Below are 27,370 nucleotides of genomic sequence, written 5' to 3'. Positions count from 1 at the left end.
TTGTTTATTGTTAGGTTTTGCCTGCAATATTGCAAATTTGTAGTACTTAACAGTTAGTCGGTTTGGTTCGTACTAAAAAATTAAAAATCATGATAAATACCTTGCAAATTCGATGTTTTATATTCAGATGGACGTTATTTGTTACACTGGCAGAATCCAATGATTTTGCCGGTGATGTAGATTCACAATTCAGCTAACGATTAAATTAAATCAAACAAACACATCCCAAAATGGCAAGCTAACACCTCCAAAAATTGTAATTCTTGCCAAAGGGAAGGGAACAATGAAAAGTATATTTAATTTATTTATCTCAAATTATTGTCCTGCGTATATAACGCATAGACAAACTTTACTAACAACTTAGCAACTTAAATCCCAAGCCCTAATTCCTCACTTATTCATTATCCCAATCATATGATCTGGGACGGTAATTCCAAAGTTTAAAAATATCCTTAAACTCCATTTGAAGACATCAGATATGAGGTGAAAATCAATATAATCAGTCTATTAATTCAATTGTCAAATCTGTGAAATGCGCATCTATTTTCGTTCGGGAGAAAGCATATAATTTATGTGATGCTTTTGTTTCAAGGCTTGCGTATACAAATTGTTGCTTTATTTATTTAACTATAAATACCCATAAGTTTATTTACAATTATTCTCTAAAAATGTTTTCAAAGCCTTATGGTAAGAAATGAAAGCGTTAATTATCTACTAATCAATTGAAATATTTGTTTCTGACCTTATTTCCTAGTTAAGTTTAACTTTACGTTAATGTTAAAAGAACACAGCTGTCCAGAATTGCATTCTGGCTACATCTAGGATTTGGACTAATTTAAATATCTGAAAAATGATTTCAATTTTCTCAAATCTGTGTCGGGGTAAGAGGTATGACATATCATCAACTTTAGACAACAAATTGCCAAACGATTATCTGTCATCTCATCAAGTAATTAAAGTCGTTGTTCAGTAACTTGGGATTACCAAAATTCTTAACATTTGTTTTAAGTTTCAGTGTTTTCGATCGAAAAGGTATGGAGAAAAAAACATTGATTCGTCCTGAGATTTAGTTTTGCTCAGTGCGCAATTTGCGTTTGTACGATTGCATACGTTTTGCTGAAGTAATCGATATAGTATTAAAAAGGTATGCCGAACAATACCGGAATATATGTTTTCTTTCAAAGGCGATACTTTTTTCAACTGTCTTAATGTATAACGCAAGCATTCTCAGTGCGGTAAATCACAACTTAAATCTGCGCCACCTCGACATCCCCAAACCTCCGATAGCGTTTTGTTAATTTTATGCACTTATTTTCTTTACCAATATGTGAGAAAACTGATCTTCCCACTTCTCATTCCACAATTTCTAGTGGGTTTTGTGCAGAAAAATTCTTGTCTCGCTCGTTGCATTACTTCTTTTTTCTTGTTTATATTTTCCTTCGGTGAGGCGGTATTGTCTCGCGAGTTGTCGATCGAGATGTGATGCAATGCAACAAACGCATCATTGCACCCTCTTGTTCCAATGTGGCAAGAAAAAACGAGCCATGAATCTTTTTTTTTATGAAGTTCATGGTGGTTTTGAACACAACGCACCTTCGTAACGGGTTCCAAAGGTTCTTTGGTTTTCTTTTCCCTTGGACGTTCCTTGAAGCTTTTCCTTGCTTTTTCTTGTTTTTTTCCACTCTCGCCACAAAAGACCACCTTCAATCGTTTTCTTTGCGTGTGGTTGATGGCGGTAGCGAAATGCATTTTCCATGCGACCTCATTCATTATCACGCACAGTATCAATACCGCCGCCTTGATTGTGGAGGCTATCCCTTGCCCCTACCACGGACATACTGTTCCGTCCTGAACGGCGAGGCTGGCGGTACAAAAACCAGCTCATGCCAGTGGTCATGTCACTATGCTACATCTATTGAATCGTTGATCATTCGTCGCGATCTCGTTTGGGTCGCACTTGCGGTAAAAATCTTTCACAGACATGCGGGAAGCACCGTGGGAAACTGTTTTCCTTAAAGAGCCCACATACGCGCTGAAAAGGCGGTTGCTTTATACTAGGGTTATATAGTTCCTAGAACCGATCTTATAGCGGGGAGGAAAAACTCTCTGCGGACGAACATTATAATTATTACAAAACAAACGCAAAATAAACAGTTAAAAATTTAATAACTCGTCGATTTTTCTGATTTGAGCACATAACAAGAAATTAAAAATTTACGCAAGGCGTATTTAAATATCAATTAATTAATACCGTTACCATTTCTTGTTTTAGCCGGTTCAACAAATTCAATAGGTCTAGTTCTACCATTGCAGACTGATTTAAAAATCGTTTTAATGTGGGATTGCCATTGGTGATATAGTTCAGGAACAGCGTTCATTATGATAACGTATGCTTTCAAATAAATGAATAAATCTTCCACCTAGAACTATTCTATTATAAATAGATTATATTTAACAGTTAATGTGAAATTGTAACTACGAAAAAAAACGATTGCTTATCTTTTCTTTTAAATGGTAAGCGTCAAACCGAAGATAATACAGACATAATAAAACTCTTCATATTCGCCCGACATAGTGATCCTGCAAATTGAAGCAATCGTTCAAACAGTGAAAAAGTACCTGGACAAGAAGAAGTTTGATTTGTGATATAGTTTGTTAATACCAGTCGCATCTGGCCAGTAGGAAGCCGCCCAGTTGGACCGACATGTAAAAATTACTTCGGAAAAGGTTAATTTCCTGTATCAAGACCGCCAACTCCCTTAGTGACATTCGAGATCAATAGACAGAAGTTTTCGAGTAAAAATAGATCATATAAATAAATTCAATAACTTTGAAATTATCAAGGAGCCAATGGATAGCCTATTCCTCGAAAGAGAGCGTTCGCTAAGGTTCTGGTCGCCCGAACGGGCTTGACGACATTATTTATTCTATTCGATTATTTTTAATAACTTTTATGTTTAATCTTTTGTTATTTATTTCCTTTTTTTAATTTGCTATACTTTTTGAAACATACATTATTTTACAGAATTGGTGAATTTTTTTTTGGAAGACAAATGAAAATCAATAGTCATCAATAGACAGCAAAGTTTTTTTTAATATTTTCCCGCAAAAACCCAATACAACCGGGGTGGATTGGTAGCAGCTCCGGTCTCCGCATTACAGGATCGGTCCAAAATCCCATCTGGTAATAATTGTACATTTCTTAGGTGTCGAGTTTGACACTATTTGTAATAGCTTTGAGTCCAACACACCGAAGGTTGTGTTTCGGGTCCCATAATCTGATCCACACCTTTCAGCAAGTAAGTAGTATGTAAAAATAAATCCTTTAAGTCACATCTTGTTAGCGACGATTTATTACTTATTTTTATTCATGAAGAACACCATGTAGCCGTTCTCGAAGAAATAAAAAAACGGCCAGGTCGTATTGCCTATATGTTAGATCATTATATCCAAAAGAAGAACCCTTCAATGACTTATCTGTTAAGAGTTCAAATGTTCTGAAAACCCCGTTAGTTTATTGTGCAATTTTTCTTCCTCAGAAACACCAGTATACTAATAAATTCTGTCCAGTTAAGTAAATTGAGTAAGTAAATTAAGAATATTTCAAAATCTTGTTTCCATCACTGTAGCTGCAAAAGTTTACATTACGCCTCAATGTATGCATTTTGCATCGCATGTCGATAGTAAGCTTTTGTCGTCCATTTTCAACTTCGAATCTTCTTTGTTTTATTTGCCACATTGCAACTTTGAAATAATTATGATTGAGACTTTTATCCGCTAGATGACGCTAGTAACAGTAACGCATTGCGTTATCGTTGTGTTAGACGAAACCTTTAAATACTTATGTTAATTTTAATGTAATATTTGGTTTTCTTCAAATTGAAAAATTGTCATCGAATTGTTGGAAGAAATAAAACTGTTATCCTCCATAAAAGGTAGTTTATGACCCCATCAGAACTGTTTTCAGAGGTGTACCACATACTCCTTTGGTTTTCGTTTGCTTTGTTTCATGCTCGGTCTGTTTATTTACCTTTAATCCGTTTTCTTTCGAATATTCTTCGCATAATTGTAGTATTAAAGTCAAATAAAAAAGGCTCATTAACATACATGGTATAAATAATGAGGATATATTTTGCTTGACTGTCACCGATCAACGATATGACGGTAAGGTTACAATTGCCGCAGCACATTACAATCTCGTCTTTGGGTTAACATGGAAACCCGATGCAGGCCGGATATATTTAACACAAAAAGCAACTGTGTCGGCACGGACTGCTGGTAGTTAATCGATACATTACATAATTTCCAGATAATGCCATACAATCGTTAACCTTCCCTAATGTTAAAGCACATGAGCTCCCGGTACATCTTGATCTCGCACGTGCAAAAAGTAACCTGTCTCGGATAAGAAACACACGTGATTTATTAATGATTGAATGGAAACATTTTGCCATCGCCGTTAACTTCATCTGCAATCCTATGCGTCTCTAGTCGTTTGGTGCTCGCGGCAACCAATTTCTCCGGCGTCAAGAAACTTTGCTGGAGCACCCACTCAACGGGAGACAAAATTTCCATCTTCAGAAAAAAATCAGATAGCTCTTAATGCTTGATTTTGCTTAAGAATTTACAACATATCTCCTCTCAGAAATAGTTTCTGTCTTGAGATCCAAGATGATATTGAGTGGTTGGTGTTCGTTTTGAATTCGTATTAATGCAGGAATCTAGCTAGAATGTTCGAACGTTTAATCGAGTAAGTTCTTATAATATTTTTTTCTGGCTTCATTTTTTCTTCTTCTTGAGTTTTTTTTAGTAAATGTTACTTTAACGTTTCTTTACACACACGCAGTCTCCGGTATTCGGAATATAAAATCGTTTGCCTAGCTACGAAAAAATTTAATAAATAATAAAAATGCCAAAGCCAGGAAGTTCATGCTGGCCACGGACTGTTGTCTTCTAGTGTCCGGGGGTTTCAAACGCATTCACCTTCCATCTCATCCTGGCAGTCTTCCTGCTCGAACTCATCATCCGCGGTCGCCTCCTGGTACTGCTGGTATTCCGACACCAGGTCGTTCATGTTGCTCTCTGCCTCGGTGAACTCCATCTCGTCCATACCCTCACCGGTGTACCAATGCAAGAACGCCTTGCGACGGAACATAGCGGAGAACTGTTCAGAGATACGCTTGAACAGCTCCTGGATGGCGGTCGTGTTACCGATGAAGGTGGACGACATCTTCAGCCCCTTCGGTGGAATATCACAGACGGCGGTCTTGACGTTGTTCGGGATCCACTCTACGAAGTAGCTACTATTCTTGTTCTGAACCGCAAGCATCTGCTCATCCACCTCCTTCATGGACATGCGGCCACGGAATACGGCAGCTACCGTCAGGTAGCGGCCATGTCGCGGATCACAAGCCGCCATCATGTTCTTGGCATCGAACATCTGTTGCGTCAGCTCCGGCACAGTCAGTGCGCGGTACTGTTGTGAGCCACGGGATGTGAGCGGAGCGAAGCCAGGCATGAAGAAGTGAAGACGCGGGAACGGCACCATGTTGACGGCCAGCTTGCGCAGATCGGCATTCAGCTGACCCGGGAATCGCAGGCAGGTGGTGACGCCAGACATAGTCAGCGAAACCAAGTGATTCAAGTCACCGTAGCTAGGGTTAGGTACCTTCAGGGTGCGGAAGCAAATATCGTACAGAGCCTCATTGTCGATACAGTATGTTTCGTCCGTATTTTCCACCAGTTGATGGATCGAGAGAGTGGCGTTGTAAGGTTCAACCACCGTGTCCGACACTTTCGGCGATGGTACAACCGAGTAGGTGTTCATGATACGATCCGGATATTCCTCACGGATTTTCGAGATGAGCAACGTGCCCATACCCGAACCAGTACCACCTCCAAGCGAGTGGGTCAATTGGAATCCCTAGAACGGTACATTGATATTAGTTTAACAAACAACACTCATGAACTTGTGTCTGTACTACTCACCTGCAGACAGTCACAGTTTTCGCATTCCTTGCGCACCACATCCAACACGGCATCAACCAGCTCGGCTCCCTCGGTATAGTGACCCTTCGCCCAGTTGTTGCCAGCACCGGATTGTCCAAAGACGAAGTTATCCGGACGGAACAGCTTGCCGTACGATCCGGAACGAACCGCCTCCATCGTACCCGGTTCCAGATCGAGCAAGATCGCACGGGGCACATACTTGCCACCGGACGCCCGCGAAACTGCTGGAAAGAGCCAATAAAAACCCGAACGCACGTGGCGAATTATAAGATATGTTGCTTCTGACTTCCGCGGCCAAGCTACCATGAATTAGCACAAACTTCCATTCTGTACGAACAGGTGACTCACACCTACTACCACTTCCGATGCACAAACGGAACCGCTAACCGATGCAATTCCGAGCACGTTCCTTCGCCATTCTACACAGCCTCGCATCGCATTCTAATTATTATTGTTTCGTGGAGCAATCGGACCGGACCGGAAAGAATTAATAACAACGAAAAGATGATCGTTCCGTTCGTTGGTTGCTGGTCAGCTAACATCAAAGCGAAATGTTTGCAAGTACCACTAACGTGATGCATCGATAGGTTCGTTCGCTGTACGTAGCCGCCAGAACCTGTGGCCACCAAAACGGAATGTGGGTCCGAGCGGTGGCTGGCTTGATCATTATCGAGTATAACGGACAAAAGCTTCAAATAACACAAGAGTGAGAAAGGGAAACTAGGACACTAGCCATGGGCAAGACGTCATTTACGTCATTCTCAAGATACTAGAATTTGCAGCGGCTTGGTAATGGCGGAAGGTTGTGCTGATTCTATGGAGTTTGCTCTATTATTAAGCCTCGTTTGCTTACCAGAGGCTTCGTTGTAATACACGCTCACACGCTCCAGCTGAAGATCGGACTCTCCATTGTAAACACCAGTAGCATCGATTCCGTGCTCTTCGGAGATGATCTCCCAGAACTGAAAAGATGAAAAGAAATGATACATTATAAACATTTTTACTTCAAATCCAATGTCATGGGCTATTTTGAAAAGCTAGTTGAGCTACAAGAGTTCCTTGCATTGAAAGAGTGCAGAGAACCAATGCCGGGAATTGATTCATATCGAGTATTAATAAACGCTACATGATAGAGGCAAAGCAGATGACTACATATTCCATATAATTGTTCCCCACCCTTTCAAAACTGTAATAAACCAGTCAATGTGAAACCCGAAACTAAATCCAATCTTAACTTAGCTCATTAAAGCGTTGCAAATCAAACCACATGAGCTGTGTCGACTCTTACACAGTACATATAACCTTTCTTCCGAGAAAATTACGTCAGAATTATGTCATTCCTGTCCCCTTGCAGACCACAAATTGGTTTTTAAGAAACACTTCGCCCAACAATCGTTAAAACATAACCTACTGAGCAAAAGCAATAGAATTCCCAATGGTAAGGGTGTGGATTTTAATTTCCCAAGCCCTGCTCGAAACAGAACCATTTCACTTAACCGCCCTTCACATGCTCGAAATCATTTCAATCGAACCGCGGTGACAGCGAAGAAATATTGACCATTATTCATCCAGCACGAAGGGAAAACACAATTCACAGCTTCCCTCTTACGACTGAAGCAGAAGGTCGCCGATGCAGTTTTCCTTTTGGGAAATATTTACGATCAGCAACCCATTCAAACAAACACTTGAGGCCACCGTGGTGGGTTCGGCAGCAATTCATCTAATCCACGTAAGCCATAATCGGTGTCCCATCCTACACTAAGCGATGGTGCCATACAAAAAACCTGCTTACAACGAAAGAGAACTCCAATGTCAGCGATTCCCTCCGAGCAGCATCCAGGCGCTTGTTAACATTTTCATAAAAATAAAAATTAGATTTAACGATTTCTTTCGGTACTTCTGTGGCTCATTTGTGGCTTCCTTAACGCTGCCGATCGCACACGCAAACCTCCAACTAGAAACCATTAAGTGGGGGCTTTAAAAATAAAATGGATCCCGTTGGATTGTGCGGGATCGTACGACGGTAACATCCAAGCCAACCAAGTTATAAATAAATCAGGGTTCACACCAAATGACTGCACCGTACGACTGCAGCATGCGTTTTGTCATCGCCCAACGTTGACAGCGATCGTCAATTAGATGGAAAGGTGGGAGAAACAACCCCGAAAGGAAATCCGATTCTATCCGTCTCTCTTGATGCGTGATGAGGCTTTTCCGGGCTTAGAGAAACTTCATCGTAAGAGTTGGGTGCTGTTTGACGTTTCCTCCCACCGATCATCTTCGAACCGGTCGTTCATTTTCACTGTCCCATTGAGATTCAAAACGTTCAAATTTTGTACAGATTGCACAATCGATGTATGTCGCGTGAGATGTGATGTGCAGTAAATAGGCGCCGAAATTGTAACCTCATCTCAGGCAGACCAAATGATGCGGAAGTGGCAGCATATCGTTTGCGAAAGCGCACCATAAATCTAACGCGCTGCTACCGAAATCCGGTCTTAGTAAAAGTTGTTTCCCCCCGGAAACGTCTACTAAATCCACGTCCCGGCGCATGAGGTGTGTGCGGTGTTGCTTGTGTATCCAAAAATAAATCTTCCAAAAGAGGTTACTGTTTTACTTGAAGTCAACACACAAATTTTAAAAAAATCTTCACAACCCTTTCTCCTTTCGCTACATACGTATACGGTATGACATACGGTATGACCACTTCTTAGGTGTCAGAAGATTACTCTTGCTTGGGTCGATTGTTATGGTTACAGGAACGATCTCATTTCATGCTGTCTTCGCGCTGACGCCCTCCAACATGGGAGAATCTAATTAAATGCGAATGCTACATTCCCATGCTGCATTCATTAGGCGTTTCCTGTTTAACACTTGATCTCAAGCAGAATCTGATCAGAACCGTGATTAGAAATATAGGAAGGGTTTCTCTCTATTCGTGCTCAAATAAAAGGCACTGACGTACTATAAGAGGTCCCAGTAATCTGTAAATTAATCGACTTTTTTGCTTTTATTTTAAATCCGAAATATAAATATGTTTCGAATGCTACAAATAATGAACGATAAATCTCCTAATAATGCTATTCACAGACAGTATTGAGTAATGATGAACTCTAAATGGGTTATGAAGCACCGACAAAATGCGATCCAATAAAACTCAAATTGCTGTATGCATATCTGGGACAATACTCCACACTAAGCGCTTTCGAATCGCTGATCCGCATCAACAAACTATAAAAACTGTGCGTATGGAATCTTTCGTTCATAAACCAATTTCGAAACAGCACCAATGGCATCTCCACGCCTTCTTTCATTCTGGCAGTCACAAAATGTGCTAGAAAATTTTCTTCAAAAACACGTTCCCTTCGGACGTTCTTCCTAACCAACCGAATGGCAGCAATAGAAAGACGATCAAATCTGCGGCCTAACAAAGCGTGACAAAATAATTTACTGTTCCATGTATGATCGTTCCAAGCTGTGCAACATAACTGAAACCCGAAAATACCGTTCCGCTTCCCGAAATCGCTGTAACGACAACCACAAAACGCTCCTGTGAATGATGAAGGGTGGCTCTCCCAAATTGACGTCCCATTTTTATGACGCACGACCTCGGCCGTTTCGTGCGGAAAAGTTTTCCAAAACGAGGTAACCAATGCTGGAATTCAGTTTATTCTTGACTTGGTTGGGTCGCATTCAATCGCCACCTATCCGTCACTTCCGATGACGAAGAAGGTTAAGTTGTGTTTATTGATCCGTGAAGTATTCCCGGTAAAGCACGGTTGGAACTGTGTCAAATATGTAATTTACATAGAAACAATAGGCACAGACATATTCTGCTCTGTTCGAACTTTCCTCGATGACTGATGACTGGATACGTGCACATTTACAAACAATCACCCGCACACGATTCATTCCCTTCGGCAATTAGAATTCCTCTACTTTAATAGCTTGAGTGTAAAGCACGGTACATTCTTTCACATAGGGAAACATTTGCAGTGTTGAGACTGTTTTATTTTTTTCGCGATGCCTAGGGACATCTTACGCTATTACAAACATAGTGTCTGGGTGAAACTAACAGCGATATGTCTAATGGTAGGTTTTCCGTCTGCTCAGGTCCCTTGGATGGAAGCGGAACAATTTAGATTCTATTGGTCATGTCGTTCTCTTTCCCGGCAACGAAATGGACATCGTGATGTCATGAAGGTAGCGAATAATATTTGTTTATTGTACCCAGCAATTAAGTCGTCCGCCGCTCTCAAAGGTCTCTCAGGTCCGCCTAGAACGAGCGGGCTACGATTCAGACATTTCCGGCATCACCGTTCCGTTGAGTTGTCAGTGCGAGTTGGTAGCCCAATTTCTGTGCTTCGCTGTTGACGTTGGTAGTTGTTGATCAGCCCCATCAGTGGACATGGGAAGTTTTCGCGGTGGACATAAGATTCTAATCAAACGTCCACGAAATGTCTCACGCTAGACATTCGTGCAAACTATTTATATCTAGTGTTTTTTTTTGGACGCCATTTCCGTGGTAAGTGCGCTAGTTCTGGCACGATACACCGTCATGTGGAAGGAATATTTCGATGATTTCTCAACCCACCGCACAACGGGTACGTTCACCTTCGATCAGTCGCACGACACCAGGTCATCGTCCAGAGCCATGACCGCTTCGGTGATGCTGTGGGAGCATCGCCGATTTATCTTTCACATCTTCACAACATCGCCTGCGACAGAGAGTTTAAGCTTGGTTACGCCTATTTTCCACATACCATCCGCTGCAAGAGACAAAGCTGTCAGCTCATAGTCGAATGCTATGTCCCTGCCCTTCCGAAATTTATCCTGTCTGCAGCGTGCGAAGAGTGCGTAATTCTTCTCTTCCAAAATGTTCTCCCGCACCGAAATGCCTCACCTGAAATGTCTTCCCCTTGGTGGTGCATTGGCTTTGCCTTACCGTCATGATGAAGAACGCCATTCTGGCATCGTGTATGCAGGCGGCGTAGCTACAGCTTATTAGTATTTTTAGACCACAGCATAATTTATGGCTTGCAACGACGAGCGTGCGTGCATCGTATGCGCTTGTCGAAACCAACGCGATGCGACGCGTCGCCAGTGATGCTCCATCCTCGAAATGATCGATGCGATAAGCGAGAAAGTTATTACGAGGCAGACGCACCGCAACGCGGAAATATCAAAGAAACTGACTCGTTAAATGTCGGTGCAAGACTAACGATGTTTAGTCAGTGCATTTATGGTTCGATCTATTCTCTACCGTCCAACGGTAATGGGTGAACATTCTTAGAAATGAATTATGTGGTACATTTATGACTATGTAGGAAAGATTTACCAGCTGGCTGAATATGATTTATATGATGTAAATGAGAGATCAATTTTGTAGTATACCAAACTTCGTTCTATCTTGCACACTCCAGATGGATCGTGACTGGTATATTGACCGGTCGCAACCGATGTATTTACATTACTTTATGTTATTTCGAGACATTCTAGCAATTACGAGATATTTTTTCTATGCAGTTGTTGAACGCTTCTCGCCTTGAAGGTCATATTTCTCTCATAAATTCATTTGATCCATTTCTGACTCGAACAACAGCTGCAACATTTTCTTTGCCGAACCAGACGATAAAAATGCAAATGCAATTTCATTCTCACTACCCCAGGAAACATCGTCTACGGAAGTCACATGTTCGGAATATACAAGAGGGTGTATGATCGAAACCGATCGGATGACTGCAGACTTTACATCGGGGTCAGCAACGAAGTGAACCCATAAAACTGCTACAATGTTGCACTGACGATAGGTACACAGCTCTTGTGAATGTTCTGGTCTTAGTTTAGGAGGTTCTTGCTTTTATTTTAAAACACAAACAGTGCAATATCCTTTTCCATCCGGTACACAATACGTTAAATGTTTTACATCACGTGTGTCGGATTTATGCGAGCAAAGTAACACTCTTTTCTCAGACATAATGGAAATGAAGGTTCCAGCTTCTCTTACGGCGCCATTCGTTAGAACATTTTCGAGAACATTTGCACTTTCGCTGGTTCTCGTTCACAGTTGCATGGTGATCTGGTTCATTGTGTTGCTTGTTTCTCCCTGTTTGGCCGGTGGAGTTGAAGTGTTCCATGGATATGCGATACGTCTGCATGCGAATGTCTCCATCGTCGCCTATCGTACCAAACGTAGACGTTATTATTGTCTGGCTTTTAAGTGCCTTTCTCACACATATCTTTCCGCCTCCTCCACATCCCATCGTCATCATAAAACCATCATGAATGAAGTGGCTGAGAATCGCTTGAATTCCGATTTCGCGCAAGAATTTAACGCCGTCGCAAAATCCAGTGTCGCCAGCCGACCGAACTAAACGAGCTCGATTGAAGAATGCTACAGGCGCGAGCAAATCGGTCGGAAACAATTATTTATTGTTTGTGTGCAGTAGCTGCCGGTACAACCGTTCGTGGACAGCGCGTGTGCAATGGCACACAATTAGTTAAACCACGACCATTAATATGTGTCGTGTCGGTATGATTAATACAAATGTCCCCGCAACAGCAGCTGGATGGCCCAATGGGAAGAGATTAGTCATCAAATTTAAAAACAATTCGCTGAACGAGTGACAAAAAATGTGTCAAGTATTAATAGTTTTGTTGGAATAATTGAAATCGTTCTTTTCATCACTGCCAGAAAACCTTCACCTGAAGATAACGAGATACTGGCAGACAAAATCTTTGGTAAATTCACTTTTATTGTCATACATTGTCGTTCATCTTCCCTTTATGAAGCCATCAAAATGCGAGACAAGTGATACTCTGTGGTACGCACAGATATCCAACAATAACACCACAACGCACACGTACACATAAAAGGAAATACAGCTGATCGGACGAAATGGACATCGTTAAACTGCAATTACCACCATCCGGCCATAAGCACCGTAATATGTTGGCCTGAAAGCGATGGACGCGGGGAAAAAACGAATAAAAAAACTGTTGCCGAAAGTGGAGCTGCTTAATCGTCAGGAGCCGCGAAAATTGCGCTGAAAACGACTAATCTTACCCGGTGGTAGAAGCGTTCCGGCACCAAACCCCTACGATGACCGTTCGTTCGTGTTCCAAAAGATGACAATAAAACATATTCATAAGCCTACGTAAACGATCTGCAGACCCATAGTACGAACTCGATACGGAACATCAATCTTCGGGGGGTTCTGTTTGCGTTTGATGATCTTTCACTGCAGTCTTTTGTGGTCTCAAAAGCAACAAGAAGAAGCAGGTGTCTTAATAACCTCCACTTTCTTTCGTTCCAACCGATACGGATCCCAACGCGAAGCAGGCCAACAGGAAAGCTTATAACCGCGTCAGCTTGCAACCGTTTTTGTCTGGCTGGGCATGAAAATATGAACATGTTTTCCGCTCACACTCGAACAACTCCCCACGAGATCGACAACACCCCGTAGGATCTTGCACCAGGGACAGAGTTGGAGCGCGCACCCTGTGGCAACACCAAGACATCAGCTGCAATTAGTGTAATGAGTGCAATTTAAATCAGTTTAACGTCTAAAGAAGTAGCGGTCCGCACAAGCATCAGGTTCGGTGTTTTGGGTCTCGAGAAGCTCTTGGGATGACGGCGTTGTGAAAAGTTGATTTCATGCCGTCCGCATCTAACGACAGATCGTATCGCGTAACGCTTCTCTGGGGGTTGTGACATCGTACCAGAATCTAACAGTCCAAATTGTTTGTCGCTCGTAAATTTTTCTACCATACCCGAAACACATGAGGGCTTGATTCTTTGGACGATTCACGGCAAACAGAGGAAGTGAAACGTTTATAAATTTGGAGCAGTTTTGAAAAGAAGTACAATGTCATTAATTCAGTCTCATTTCTAATTTGTTTTAACGTTCCTTTGCATTTCTCTACATCCGGCTTGTTAAATCACGCGATAGAATTGATTGTCATGTGCCGGATCCGTTAGACACATTCATTATTTCTTGTTTTTTTTTAACGGAAAGCGGTGTTACGACAATCCAGCCGTTATGGTGAATATAAAATAAAACGAAATCAACTTTCCCGTTGAAATATGGTTTCCGGCTCTCTGCAGAGAAATTTTGACGATCGATCAACCGTCTTGTTTAATGGCCAATCGTTCAATGCTGATATTTAATATTGCTCACAATTGCAAACTCACAATTAACTTATTAAATTATTCCCAAATGAATACATTTAAGCTCCATTTCAAACCTCAATCACTTTACACAAGAGAAAAACATTCTTCTTTACCCCTCCAACTAAAGATATTTCACACCTCATAAATAATGCTCCGAAAACTTGGTTTTAATAAGCGTATCGGAGCTAAAATGCAAATTGGTGTGGCATTTTAAGAGACAATATCATAATTATCGCTGTAATCTGAGCCTTTCATCGACTGATGAGTGGATATTGGACACCGGTAGAAAGTGCTTCGAGTGAATTGGCTTGGAAGTGCCCTTCTCTTAATTAATATACAATTTTGAAGTACCCATGTGTAGACGAAACTTGTGCTTTTGAAATGTGCTCGTTTTATGTATTATTGAATAACATTTTTAGTTGCTTTTTTTAATGCTCACTGCGAACACAAGGCATAAGAGACTGATTTGTAGCTCAAATTTGTAAACTAAATTAAACCCTCATTGCTCCAAGAAAGCAGAAATTTCATGGGAAAAGATCTCATAACCGACTCAGTCTGATAAGATCATCGTTTACAACAAGATATCATATGGCTCACCTGGAAATTAACCTCAATCACGTTCGCTGCATGTGTCGCACAGACGTACCATCTCTTACAGGCATAGCCAACTGGCTTTTTTATATTCACGCCTTAGCCTCCAAATCAATCAAATCGATCAAAATTCCTGCTCGCCAGCCCACGGTGTATGGTGGAGGTGTTACCACCTTTGCTTGCATTCGCCCTGTATTTTCTTCCGTTAGTTGTGTCGGTGGCCCGAAGACCTCGTGGACCCCTCATAATTACGGTGCACGGTGTAATGGTGTAACCCAAATTCGACGCGGTGATTACACCGCACCACACCCGCCTGAACAATTAGTTCAGTAATTAATGGATTTTCTACCACCTTGCAGTCCCGGTGCAATAAAAAGGCACACCGCAAGAAGAGACGGGTGGTGAAAATCGGTTTCATGTTCGCATGTTTGCGTTAATCATGTAGGTTTTATTTCCACACGTTCGATACGCTCGATGGAGGAGCTGATTATGCTTATCCACCGTAGCGGTGACGATCGGATCGGAATCGTAAGGAAGAAGATGATCAAAGGAAAATGCGATCTTCGCATCGAATCTCTCACGAGAAACGAGACATCGATGATTTTACTTCGTTACACCAACAGTGTGTTGGGCTTTGTCACAGGGCGAGAGCCCCGAAAAAAACATGTTCCATTGCGTTAAAATGACGAATTCTTATATTATGTCTACAACTTCTAATCCCCAGTACGAATGAAACCTTTCCCAAAATCAAGCCTCCATAATTGAAGACATCGTAGACTAAATGTGCTGACCTGGACATGAAACCCATTTTGCAAATAATTCCAAGATCGTAACGCAAAAACGCACAAATGCTTTACGCCGTTTCGTTTCCAATTGCGATTGGCTTTGCATTCTATTCGCTGGCAGAAACAGGTCACTTTCTGCTATAGATACATCACCTTCCTGAATCGAGATCTCGGTCGTAGCTCGTGAACAAAACAAGATAGACGACAGCAATTTCGTGCAAATTTTTGTTTGCAACCGAATGACCTGCTTTCGAGTGTTTCTCATTTCTTTTGGAACTCCTTTTGCACACAAGAAATAAAGGTGAGAGGTGCAGTTGAAATAAAATATTACATATCAGAGTGTAATTCATGCTGGTATAAATGTAAAATATAACACGAACAGGCGCGAGATATTTTGTTCACATGTCTAAGAATGTTTTAGAACGAAAAGCGTGTTTACAACAAAATAAAATTTGTGGAAATCATAGCAAGTTTATCTAAAAAGGTCACATTTAGATGGAATAGTAGCTACACAGCACATATTTAAATTTATACAGGTCCAATCCAACTGTTTTCAAATGCCGTAAAGCTTGAAGCACAGCAATTTATTTTATATTTGATTGCCTTCAACTGTACAGCTCTCAATCCCTCAGCTTCTCATAAAGCCACACGAGGTGGTGCTCTTGGTAGCTTCCACTTTCTCTTAGGAATATTTTACCGGACACAATGATTAAATTACCCGCAACTAAGTTAAACCGATTGGAAACATTAACCCAGTGGTAATTCAGAAGCAAACCAGCGCCCCTCGAAAAACGGAACCTGATGTTAAGACACGCGAATCAATTAATTTGTGCAAAACATTTCCAAAACATCGTCCACTGCAAAATAACACACTGTTGGGTGGTACCGTTGGGTGGGATGTTTTTGAGTTTGCTCGGTTGCCCCGGTGGATGGGTCTGTCTGTGGATGGGTCTACTACTTCCCGAAGAGTAGTTATCCCATGAACAGCACTACGGACGATAATGATGGTGTGTCTGGTAGGAAACATTTAAGAAAATCGGTATTTCACAATTAGTTTAATTCATATCGTCAACCAACCAAACAGCCAATATTTCGTTTCCATCGAACCGAAAATGGTTATTGCTTTTCCTTTCCTTGCTTGGTGGTTTGAAAAAATAACTTCAATTAACAAAATAATACAAACACGATGGAAGTTCAAAACATTTGCTCCTGACCGTCTGGCTTAAAAACAGTTGAAACATTCCCCAATTTATCAATCGAAGCAACAGCAGAACAATGCCATAAACTAACTTTCCAATTTGCAGCCTGCCTTCTTCGGTCTAAACCGGATGCCTTCCGTCTGTCACAACAACAAGTGGCCCCGTTTTTCCTGGTTTTCCAATTTCCCACCCGAAGTATTGCTTCGAGTTGGAACAATCGGATGCGGTGCTGTACCGGGCAACGAAATCACGAAACGACAATTAACTACCACTTCAATCCATCGGCCAAACCGTGATTGAAAATCATCGGAAAATGAAGTTTCGCATACTTCTTACCAGTGTGCGAAACTGGCGAGTCAGAAGACAATCTGATTGCAAAGCCTGCCGCGGAATCAATTTCTACATGTTCAGTTTCTTTCCTTTCCGAAGTATTCGCAGACGGGTTGTGCTCGTTTTCTCCTTGGTGGATTGTTTTGTTTTGCTCTGTTTCTATTTGTACTGTAACGATGTGAGGTTACGGTTTTGGGTTACCGTATGGTTGATTGGTTTTCGATTTTGCATTTGCCCATATTTGCGATCGCTACCAGCAAGATCAATCGGGTTTGTTTTAAACTCATTTTACACATTGCTTCTTGTTTCCCTAAATTTGTGACTGTTTCGCTCGAAATTGCAAGGTACATCTTCTTCGCGTGCTGTGTGTCCCCTATTGAGGTGGAAATACAAGTAACCAACAATTACCGAATGCAAGCTCCTTTGCCATTATTTCTACGATTCCGTGAGAAATCTCAGCCACCGGAAATAACCTTTCTTCGCTACATGTGCAACGCATCCGGTCGATCCGGTACACTATTAGCCTTTCGCTTTCACAAACAGACGATTTCTATCATGTGCGTACAGTCGTGGTTCTCCTTCGTCTTTCTGAACTCCCAACCGATGTCCGCTGTTCAGTGACCTTAGGATAGGATCGCTAGATAAAAATTTGCATTCGCACAACAACCAAAAAAAAAAAAGTGGAAAGTAAGCTGTCAGCAGAGCGATCCACCAAGAAGATCATGAATAGATCAATCGCAACTGACGTTCGTGTTGAGTCGATATGACAGGTGCAGGACCGGTGGCTCGGATCAGGTGGAATGAAGTTGAGAATGGAAATGAAAGGTAAAGATGAAAGCAAAATTGGTTCGGCTCCATTCATCAACAGCGCGATGGATGCCCGTGGTCAGGTATTGCAGAAATCTTAATCAGTCATGCTTAACCCTCGAACCGCCGGCTTAATAGCAACGTCTAGTTCCATGCGCTTCCTTCCTCCTCCTAAATGCTTCAGCAAACAGAGCGGTTTCGATATGAAAATGAAATGCCGACTATTCGTTCCTCGTGAATCCCTCCCCACTACCGGGTGTGCTGATTAATGCTGGTAGATAAATTTTTCGCATTTTCATCACCACGATCAGCCGGCTTCTTCATCAAATGAGTCGATCCCGGCTGCCTTTTGCTGATGTGTGTACGATGGCAGAGCATTGTGAGGACTCGTTTGTCACGCTCTGTGCCTGTGTGGTTCACGTTGGATGATCCATTTTAAGATTCTGTAGCTTGACTACTATTTGCCCTTTTTTTGTTACACAAACCGCATCGTAACCAAAAGTGTCCCTAGAACGAGCAACGATATGATCTCGTCAAGCACTGTGTGAATCGTTGGCATTAGCACACGCTAAGCTGGATTAATGCAACGTCAAGTGAGTTATGTTGCGATTACGTTGAGATCCAAAAGCATGGTTAGTTAGTGTGGTTTGTCAGTGGAAAAGTGCAATGTGGAATTCCGGATGGGAAATATTTGCAAAGGGAAGCCGACGACACTCTTGTTTGATGACATTGTTAATTAGCACCGGAACCTAATTGGTGGGCTGGCGCAAGCGCAATAAATTGTCGTTACACAAGAGGTTTTACAATTCAGTCTGTTGTTTTGTAGCAATTAATAACACTTCTGGAAGTATCCGCTACTAAGTTTCTTACTTGCACTATACCTTTCCCGCAAATCAACGTCAATCCTGGTTAGGAAAATGGTTCGGTGCGAATTAGACCACTTTCTTACGTTTACTACCACAATCCCAAACTGTTCGCTTACCTGAAAAAAGAAACAGAAAAAGGAAACGTTAGTTATCATTATTTGAATTTAAAATTATGCCTGCTACATCCTCTCGAGTCTTATCTGGCGGCCGCTACATCAAGAAACGAGAAATTGAGAAATTAAAAAAAAATCATGCAATCACAACCACGTTCGTCGTCGTATAACTCTTATCGGTCTTTTTGGGCTTCTCGACATGCGCGGCGAACCTGTTCAAATATATATGTGGCCAACGAACTACAACTGTGCAGGCTTTTTGGTTGCAATTCCGATAAGCTCAAAAAACCTTTCAGTTTTTGTTGCTATTTGAACTGATTTTCTGTTTTCTTTACTTTCGAAGTAAACATTTTTTTATTTCGCGAACAAACATAAACCACAAAACGTGCTAAAGTGTAACAAAGCTACTTGGTGAGTAATATCGCCCATGAAGTTTTTTCTTATTCTTTGCCAAGCGTTTTTGTTACATTAATAAACGAAGCGTAACATCGCAGCCACGGGATGTAACTTGCAATTTTTAATTCATCTTTTGCTGAGTAGAATCTATGCAACACGATCCTGATTATCACTCGATCACTCCCTACGTTAACATCAATCTTCTGCTTGACCTCGATAAGCATTGGCTTCAATTGGATCTAGCGCTTTCGCCATCCAAACAAACCATAGCGATAAGAGCCATCTCGGACGTCGTTTGTTGGAACAACAAAAGTACCTTGCATGTCGCATCTTCGCTACTTCTTGTTGTTTGCCAGCCAATTGCAGAACGCTCCACCGAGGGGAAAGTTTAATTAATTGTATCAAATTAAATTAACGTCGTCTAACGTGGGTCTCAGATGCCGCCAACAGACAACCGGAACACATCGTCGCGTTGCGATCCTATCGCTGCGGTGAGTCAGTTCTGCTGCAAGAGGACACAGTGCGTCCCTTTCAAGCAATTAGCTCCATTTGAATCATGGCTGCAACTTTATCGTCGCGTGGCAAAACACACTGCGACATGTCCAGTGAGCGTGCGGTGCAGATATTTTTAGTCTTCAAAGTACCAAAAACTTAGATTCGTTATTCTAAAGCAGTGTCGCATAAATGCCAGTCCGAGAATTCGCAGCCACGCTGTGAAACATGTGGTAACGAGAATTTCGTGGAGTAACGACGACATTTTTGGAAGTACATGCAGATGATTTCAGTGCTGTGACTTGACGCTTCGTTTCTATATTTAGTTCCCGAAGTTGAGAGAACAGGCTACGTGGAGGGCTTTGCAGATTTAGAAATGCTGCGTACACTTCATGTATTTGGGCCACAGTAGATGATGTCAGGAACAACCCGTTCGTGTCACACTATTAAACGAACCTGGCACAGTACATAACAGCTAGCATAAGAAGAGTACTTCAAATACTTTAACAATTTGGTGTGACACTGGAAGGGATATTTCATGTTTGGAGCTGTCCCTGTCCTGTCATATGATTTATTTATAACACCACACGCATTCCGTGATCTTCCGAAATGTGTGAAGATGTCATGCAGTTAATGCACTGAAGACGAATTCTGTAACACATTTCCGTGATCTCATCAAAATTTGTACTAATTCTTATAGTAAAACCAATGAGCATTATAACAAGCACCCAACGACATGCGTTTCTCTACATGGCACTGACCATTTCAAACTCCTGAATGTACGTCTATTGTTCAAGAATGATTTAACTCAAATCTGTACGAACAGTCCGTCATGGTGCAATGGTGCTCTGTAAATGCTGGTACTCATGTGGTCTGTTTTCATAGCACGACGGTGGCATAACTAATTGTCCATGAAAGCACTTTCCGCACACAATCTGACATGGATAATAATGCGTAACTCCATTGTTGGTTAGTTACTGACGTACTGACGAAATGTTTATAGTTTTTTGATGGTATGATTGTCGAAAACCAGCTTTATCCGTACTAGCATGACATTGACCCCGTGAAGTCTGTTATTGCTTCGACACTCTTTCTGCATTCATTCCAACCAGATCACACCTCGTTTGTTCAGCACCCGGCAATTCTTACAAGGCAACAATTGTCTCAAAATTCGTAATTCGCAGCACGCACACTCTGTGACAAGTATTGAAAAGAGAATCGAATGTCGTGATTATTTGGTATTTCCATTTCATTAAATGAAAGTGTAAAGTGTTTCCTCTGTCTACAAGTATTCGAAATCTATTCTAGCCATTTACATGTTACACATGCTGAATGACAAAAGGAAAATGTTGCAAACTGACAACCAATCGTCTAGCTTCCGTCTCCACGGCTTCGAAAGATATCATTAGTATGAACACTTCCTTGTTTAATTAGGAGATAATGCTATTCGTATGCCATTGGCAAGGTCTGCGTATCTTGTTTCATTTTGATCGTTTTGTTTGTATATTAACTGTTTCTACTTATTATTTGCATGATTGACCGGCAGTGAAACAATTTCGTATTAAAAAATCTATGGTCCAATGGTCTATGTTTGATTGTTGTATTAGATTCCTTTCTCAACAGCGCTCAAAAGTGTCCATCCATTTTCTTCATCAATAAAAAAAACCAGGCGGGCGTTGTCAATACCTTTTTCAGCTTCTTTGGATGCGGTCTATTTCGTTTTTTTCCTTACGAGAGAGAAAGATTCAGAATGCATCGGATATGAACCATATTAGTTGCACTAATTACGGCGGTCAGACAGGCGCCAACAGTATCTACATGAAACACCGATTAACGAACCCCCGTCAGTTCTAAAATCTGAAGATCTCCGAACGCTCTCCAAAGGACCAAAAAGGGGAATGCCACCTTTCATTACGCGTTGCGTTAAGTTTTCCGGGTTATTCCTTTCCAAAAATACCACCATGGACTTCGAAGGGCTCAGCATTCGTTATGCAGGCAAAATCAAAACATTTCTCAGGACGTGTAGGTAGCTGGACCACACGGTACCAAAGCGAGTAAGCCGGTAGTTGATCTCAGAGAAAAGTTAATTACCGATGTTAATTACTTGTTTAAAGTGAAGTTGATCGTTTTGTCTACGCGCGCGAGACAAGACCTATGGTAAAGCAAACTTCAACTGGATCGCGAGATTAAACTCACGAGCATCCGGCTAGTCATGCCGAAGCGACCACCAGCAGTCGTAGTACGAGTTACACCTCAGGTTAGAATTCTACACTGTGTACACCTCTGTGGCTTTTGCGATGGGTATGATAATTATTTTTTCATGGTGCGATCTATCACCAACTTTAATTTTGTTCATTATCAATATTTCGAAAACGTGATTACGCCTTCTTGGGATTAATGTCTTTGAAGATCGGGACTACTAAGTTTAATTGAATTATATCACGAAAGAAAAGATACATGTTTCAAGCTATATCCATAAAAATATAAAATAAATAGATAATAAAAAATACTAAATTGAAGAGTTTATCCTTTAACACCTAGATTAATATCACATAACAACGATGCGTAAACCAAATAATTCTTATCATTATTTTAAACATACAGATAACAGTTAGCTTTGAGGTGTGATATGTCTTGCGTTAAACATATCCGTTCAATCAGCTGCCTCTCTATTTATCAACGCCAGCTGGGACAGTTGCATGGTTGACACAGACAAAGCCCATCGTTCAATGTTCGGCGTCAGACGCTTGACCGTGTGCGGTTTGAAAGCGATAAGACTTCTAATACATCACCTAATCGCGCTGTTTGACTTAACCGTCATCATCGGTAGTGTGGAGTACAACGATTTCTATGCCATGCATCAATGCGTTCTAGGCGACCGTATAATTGCACCTTTTTTTTGCTAAGCATAAGATCAGTTAGTATTATAGTAGAAATCTAATACGTAAACGATCTCTTACCGTGCTTGGATCATAGATCGATTCTATGATTTCTTCAAGCATCCATGATTTCACCGATCAAAGGGCCGATTCCGAGCTTACCAATTTGTTCTAATTGACTAATGGAGTTTGCGATCAGAGCTATGATCCAGTGTACTATTGCGGAGCGCTTCTTTCAGCGGTCGCACCTGACTTTAACCCTCCACCATAGCGCCAATAACTCATAACCGCGATTCGCCACGGTCCAAACCGGAGAATCATCGTGCGCTGAACCGTGCGCGGAAGAGTTTGATTTAATTTTTCCAAAGCCCGCGGAGAGGCGAACGAAGATATAAGGCTGCCGTGGAAGACCAACATTGCGAATCGCAGAAACCCGTGGTACCATGGTTTAATGATTCTTCACCTGCTCACCAGACGCTTCACCTTCTCTTACACTCTGTCAGGTGCATTTATGGTTTCAATAAAAGAGTGGAAGAATATGAAACGAAAACGATGAACCGACGATGACGAACGAAACCGAACGAACCGTGCAAGTAGAAGGCGCCATAAAACGATTCACTTGGCAAACTTGACTTCACTCACTGGTCTTTTAAGTTACCATAAATCCCAAAAACGTGCTCGTTTAATGCTGGTAAAACCGTTATTTAATGAAGGTTCTTGCCCTTTCTGTAGTCCCGACATTGTGCTATTCGGTGAACCGTTTACGTTTCGTGAGAGATATCTTTTAATTAATCTATGAAAGATTAACACCAGAATATAAATAGAAGATGGGCGATTAGATAACGATTAATCTCACACATTCACTGACGTACGTTAAACGATCGCTAATTGTAGACTTCTGGATACCCTGCATGTGGGTATCAGCTGCTGGCTGAAATTCGATCACAAATTGGAGACATTCATATACTCTTTTATGGACATCAAAGCTATTCAACATCGTTATTCATATCTCCTTTACGAGTAAATATATGCTGAAGTAAGCTGCAAGAAAATCACATCAAGTGTTTTGTGGTTTTCGTGGACGCACCTGTCATTAAAGTGAGTGGTTACAAATCCCACTAGAAAAAAATGTTCTTGGTCTCGTAAAAAAAGTATTTTATCTTAATTCTATACATAACCGGTATCTAACCTTAACCTCGACTACATCAGCAATAGATACCATATTTAGGGAAGGAAACTTTTTCCCGGCTTTTCGCAACATAAGCCCGGCTAAGGAGAAGTCTATTGCTGGCGTGCATTTTGGAGCGATAGACTCCACATGTCGAAGTGACACACTATTTATGTAATCAGAACGAGCTCTGCCACTGCCCCAAGGCACCAAAGCTGCCATATACAGGCAGCGGCTGACCACCGCACAGTGTTAATACCCAACCACATTCATTACGGAACACATTAAAATTCCATTGCGATTGGTCTCCACCCGTATCGAGCTGGACCGCGAATAAACCTCTAAAGTGCTGTTAATGCACATCCACAGCAGAAGGCAAAGGGCATCTTAGCTAATGCCGAATCATTCATAGATAACCCTTGGCCCTTTTTGAATGTTTCTTTCGATTTTCGCCTCGAGTGAAAGTACTCTATTTAAGGGTCGTGACCCGGGTCATCGGCGCAGGTTGAAAGCAACCACCCATTCGAAAGGCAGACAAGGGCATAATAAGGGCTTCATAATCATAAAACTTTCACGCGGAAAGTGAACTCACCTGGCTGCTACCCAAAATCTATTGCACTGTACCGTGTGGAGGATTAATTAATGTTGTTTTGACACCCAACTAATCAAGACCGAGGGCGAGTGCACCTGATTTCGTTGAGAGGCATCACCCATCCAGCTATTCAAAGCTTGTCGTGTGATCTATATGCCCAACCTATGCTGCCTCACAATCAGATCACGATCACGCGAGGTTTCATCATGTTTTAGTGGAAGGTTTTTTTGTTCCATGTTTGAGTTTTTTTTTTGCGCATAAACTGCTCTTTCACGTTATTTTTTAAGTATGCAAACTGAAAAAAACTCACGTAATGCAAGCATTAAAAACTATCCAGACACACAAACAAAAAACTGACGCTTCAAAATAGCAGTGAGGTCAAGGTTGGAAAGGTTTTGGCTAGTTTTTTTGTCTGATGAGCACTTTTGGGAAATTCACACCTCAGTCGAAAATTTCCACACATATGAATCAACAAAAAAAACACTAACAAAAAAACACAGCGAGATTTTTTGGAAAACCTTCCCATACATATTTATCATTTTGTGTGTCTCAGCACGCATGTGTTATGGGAGGTCATGCTATCATTTACGACTAGGATTTTTTGCATTCGCGTTTTGTTTTTCATTTTTGTTAATATTTTAAGTTGCGTGATCTGTTCCCCTATTTCGATCTAATCTGTATGGTGCTTTGCTTTTAAGCACGTCAAGAGCGCGACCATGTTGTTACAATACTCTAAGCCCTAGGTATTGGGCAACGTTATCAATCCGTGCTCTTCAATGTTCGTGAGTAATAAGAATTAGGAGTTCCGGCTTACTCAGGGCGTTATTCACACACAGTAAATGCTCTGGTGTGATAAGTGCATCGCAGGTTGTAACTTTCTTGTGCAATAAAGGTATGATTCGTACGGATTCCCAGACAATCTGACTGATTACTAATTCTTAAGAATGTATTACTCAAGGGAAGAGCAATTGTATTCCCTGAAAACGGCCAACAACATGTGCGAGATAGTGTTTTTGTTTATGCGATGACTCATTGTCAAACATCGTTTGCAATAGATGCTGTGATGATTTTTTCGTTCATTCTCGAGGCGCGTCTACCCGTGTAATCAGAAACCAGACAGTTCCAACATCTGGTGGACAGACTGCACCGTCATTCATTACAGTGTTGCTGTGACGATATGGTTCTTTGCTTTGTTCCAGCACTCCCTGGGAGGGGTTTCTCGGGTTCTCGCATAATCTTAAGATAAACACATTTCACTACCGTACCTCCCAGGGAATGGCATTGTGCAAGACATAGAGAAGACCAATTCGAATGCGGCAGATAAAGTTAACCGTTTGCCCGGGAGCGGGCAGCAATAGAGTGAACTGGGAACGAACACCAACCAACAAGATATCAGCTGGAAGACCCCACTGCGAGAGGTCGTTACACTGCAGAAAATCTTCGTTTCGACTCTACACTCATTCTTGGATCGCTGATTCGCAAATCTCTGCACGCGGAACGGCTTCCATGCGATTTTATTCCAGCGTCCGAAAAAGAAGCGCTCGAGAACGTTGCCTTGCCCAACAGGCTACCGGCCAGCCAGTCAGTCATGCTGAACAAATGCCGTTAATTAGAATGGGTACGCCAATCGGGCGTTGCGCCTAGGTAAAAGAACTAGACCACCACATCCAGCACTGCCCGGAAGGTGTGTTTGTGTGTGCGGAATGACGTCGCTACCTCTGGTGGGCATGAGAAGAAAAAAAATCGCCAAACACTCAGACACGCTGATTACTTCGTCCAGCCCCGAGGTCAACACCGGATGTGGCCACAGCAAGCATCGTGAACGTCGGGAACAAAGAAAACCCGCAGATCGTACGATCTTGCACACCCGCAATCACTTCAGCACATGCTCGAAGCGTTTCGGAGGCAAAATACAAAAAAAAAAAAACAGAAAGAAAACTTGTCCGACTTTCCGGTTGCTTCGTAGACCGATCTCGTACAACCTTCAAACACAAACCGACACCCAGATAGCGCAATTGGAATTTAATAGTCCAATGCAAAACACAAGTATGAGTTGTTATCACTGTAATAAAGAGAAAGGGGAAAATAACACCAGAAGTTCCACAAACGTTTATCTGGATGCAAACGGTACACACATAAACGTGGCACTGGTCTACGTTCCTAGAAATTGATAGGAATCTTCTTATGGAAAGCATTCCATAACTTTGATAATTTACTAAACATTTCCCACTCTTCTTAATCGAACAAGTAACCATGCATTGTGGATGCTCAGCAATGGAACTTAATACAAGCGACTTCAGTAAATTCAATGTTATGTTCACTAAATTTAAGTTTCACACACTATCTTCTTCAGAAGTCGGAAGAAGTGAACTCAGGAATCCTTCTAGAGAACTTCTTGCACAACCTACCTTGGCTCCAATCTGGTTACCGCACTGACCGGCCTGAAGATGTACAATTTCTCTCATGTTGACGAAGTTTTCCTTGCACACAAACGGTTTTAAACAACAATTACAACTCGCACTTAACGCACTTTATAGAACGAGCACGATCACCTGCGTTACCGTTGGGCGAAACACTGTGGCAAATGATCCTCAGCACAATTGGTGAAGCGCACACGTGCACAGAATTGTTCACGAGTCCCGAATAGACTTTTGGGATGGAAAGATGCAGAGTTGGAGCGCTGCTGGCACGATCCGACCACGAGCTATGTTCAACGTTAACTGAACCACCAGTCCTGCAGTGACTGACGATCGAACCTCCGACCGAGCGTACGAATGCGTAAGATAAACGCGTGCTGGACCGAACAGTGCACGATGGCCGCCTTGTACCGAACGATGGGCTCACGAAAGCGATCGTACGGTGACGGGCGATTTCAGTGGATGCAAAGCCGGAAGTGGTACGTTATTTGAGAGTTTGCTCGTTTCGCTTTTCACTCGCCAAGCGCCACAGAATACGCTTTTCACCGGGCAA

The 27,370-nt window shown here is 41.8% G+C and overlaps 1 protein-coding gene across 2 annotated transcripts; it reads right to left on the bottom strand.

Annotated features, from left to right (window-relative positions):
- Positions 1-4,104: 4,104 nt before the first annotated feature.
- LOC128299162 (tubulin beta-3 chain) lies at positions 4,105-27,370 on the bottom strand. 2 transcript variants are annotated; one of them, XM_053035031.1, is made up of 4 exons: positions 26,809-27,370; positions 6,863-6,971; positions 5,989-6,233; positions 4,105-5,923 (listed from the first exon to the last, which is right to left on the bottom strand). In XM_053035031.1, exons 1-4 carry the CDS (start codon positions 26,863-26,865, stop codon positions 4,970-4,972), a joined length of 1,365 nt encoding a protein of 454 aa, XP_052890991.1. In that variant the 5' UTR covers positions 26,866-27,370; the 3' UTR covers positions 4,105-4,969. The 2 variants fall into 2 exon arrangements, with proteins under 2 accessions (XP_052890991.1, XP_052890992.1); XM_053035032.1 differs by having other exon boundaries at positions 5,989-6,230.

Source organism: Anopheles moucheti, chromosome 2 (assembly GCF_943734755.1).
Source record: "Anopheles moucheti chromosome 2, idAnoMoucSN_F20_07, whole genome shotgun sequence".
In the NCBI taxonomy this organism is placed as follows: Eukaryota; Metazoa; Arthropoda; class Insecta; order Diptera; family Culicidae; genus Anopheles; species Anopheles moucheti.
Note: the sequence above shows the minus strand (reverse complement) of the source record. Positions and strands in the feature narration are given on the sequence as shown.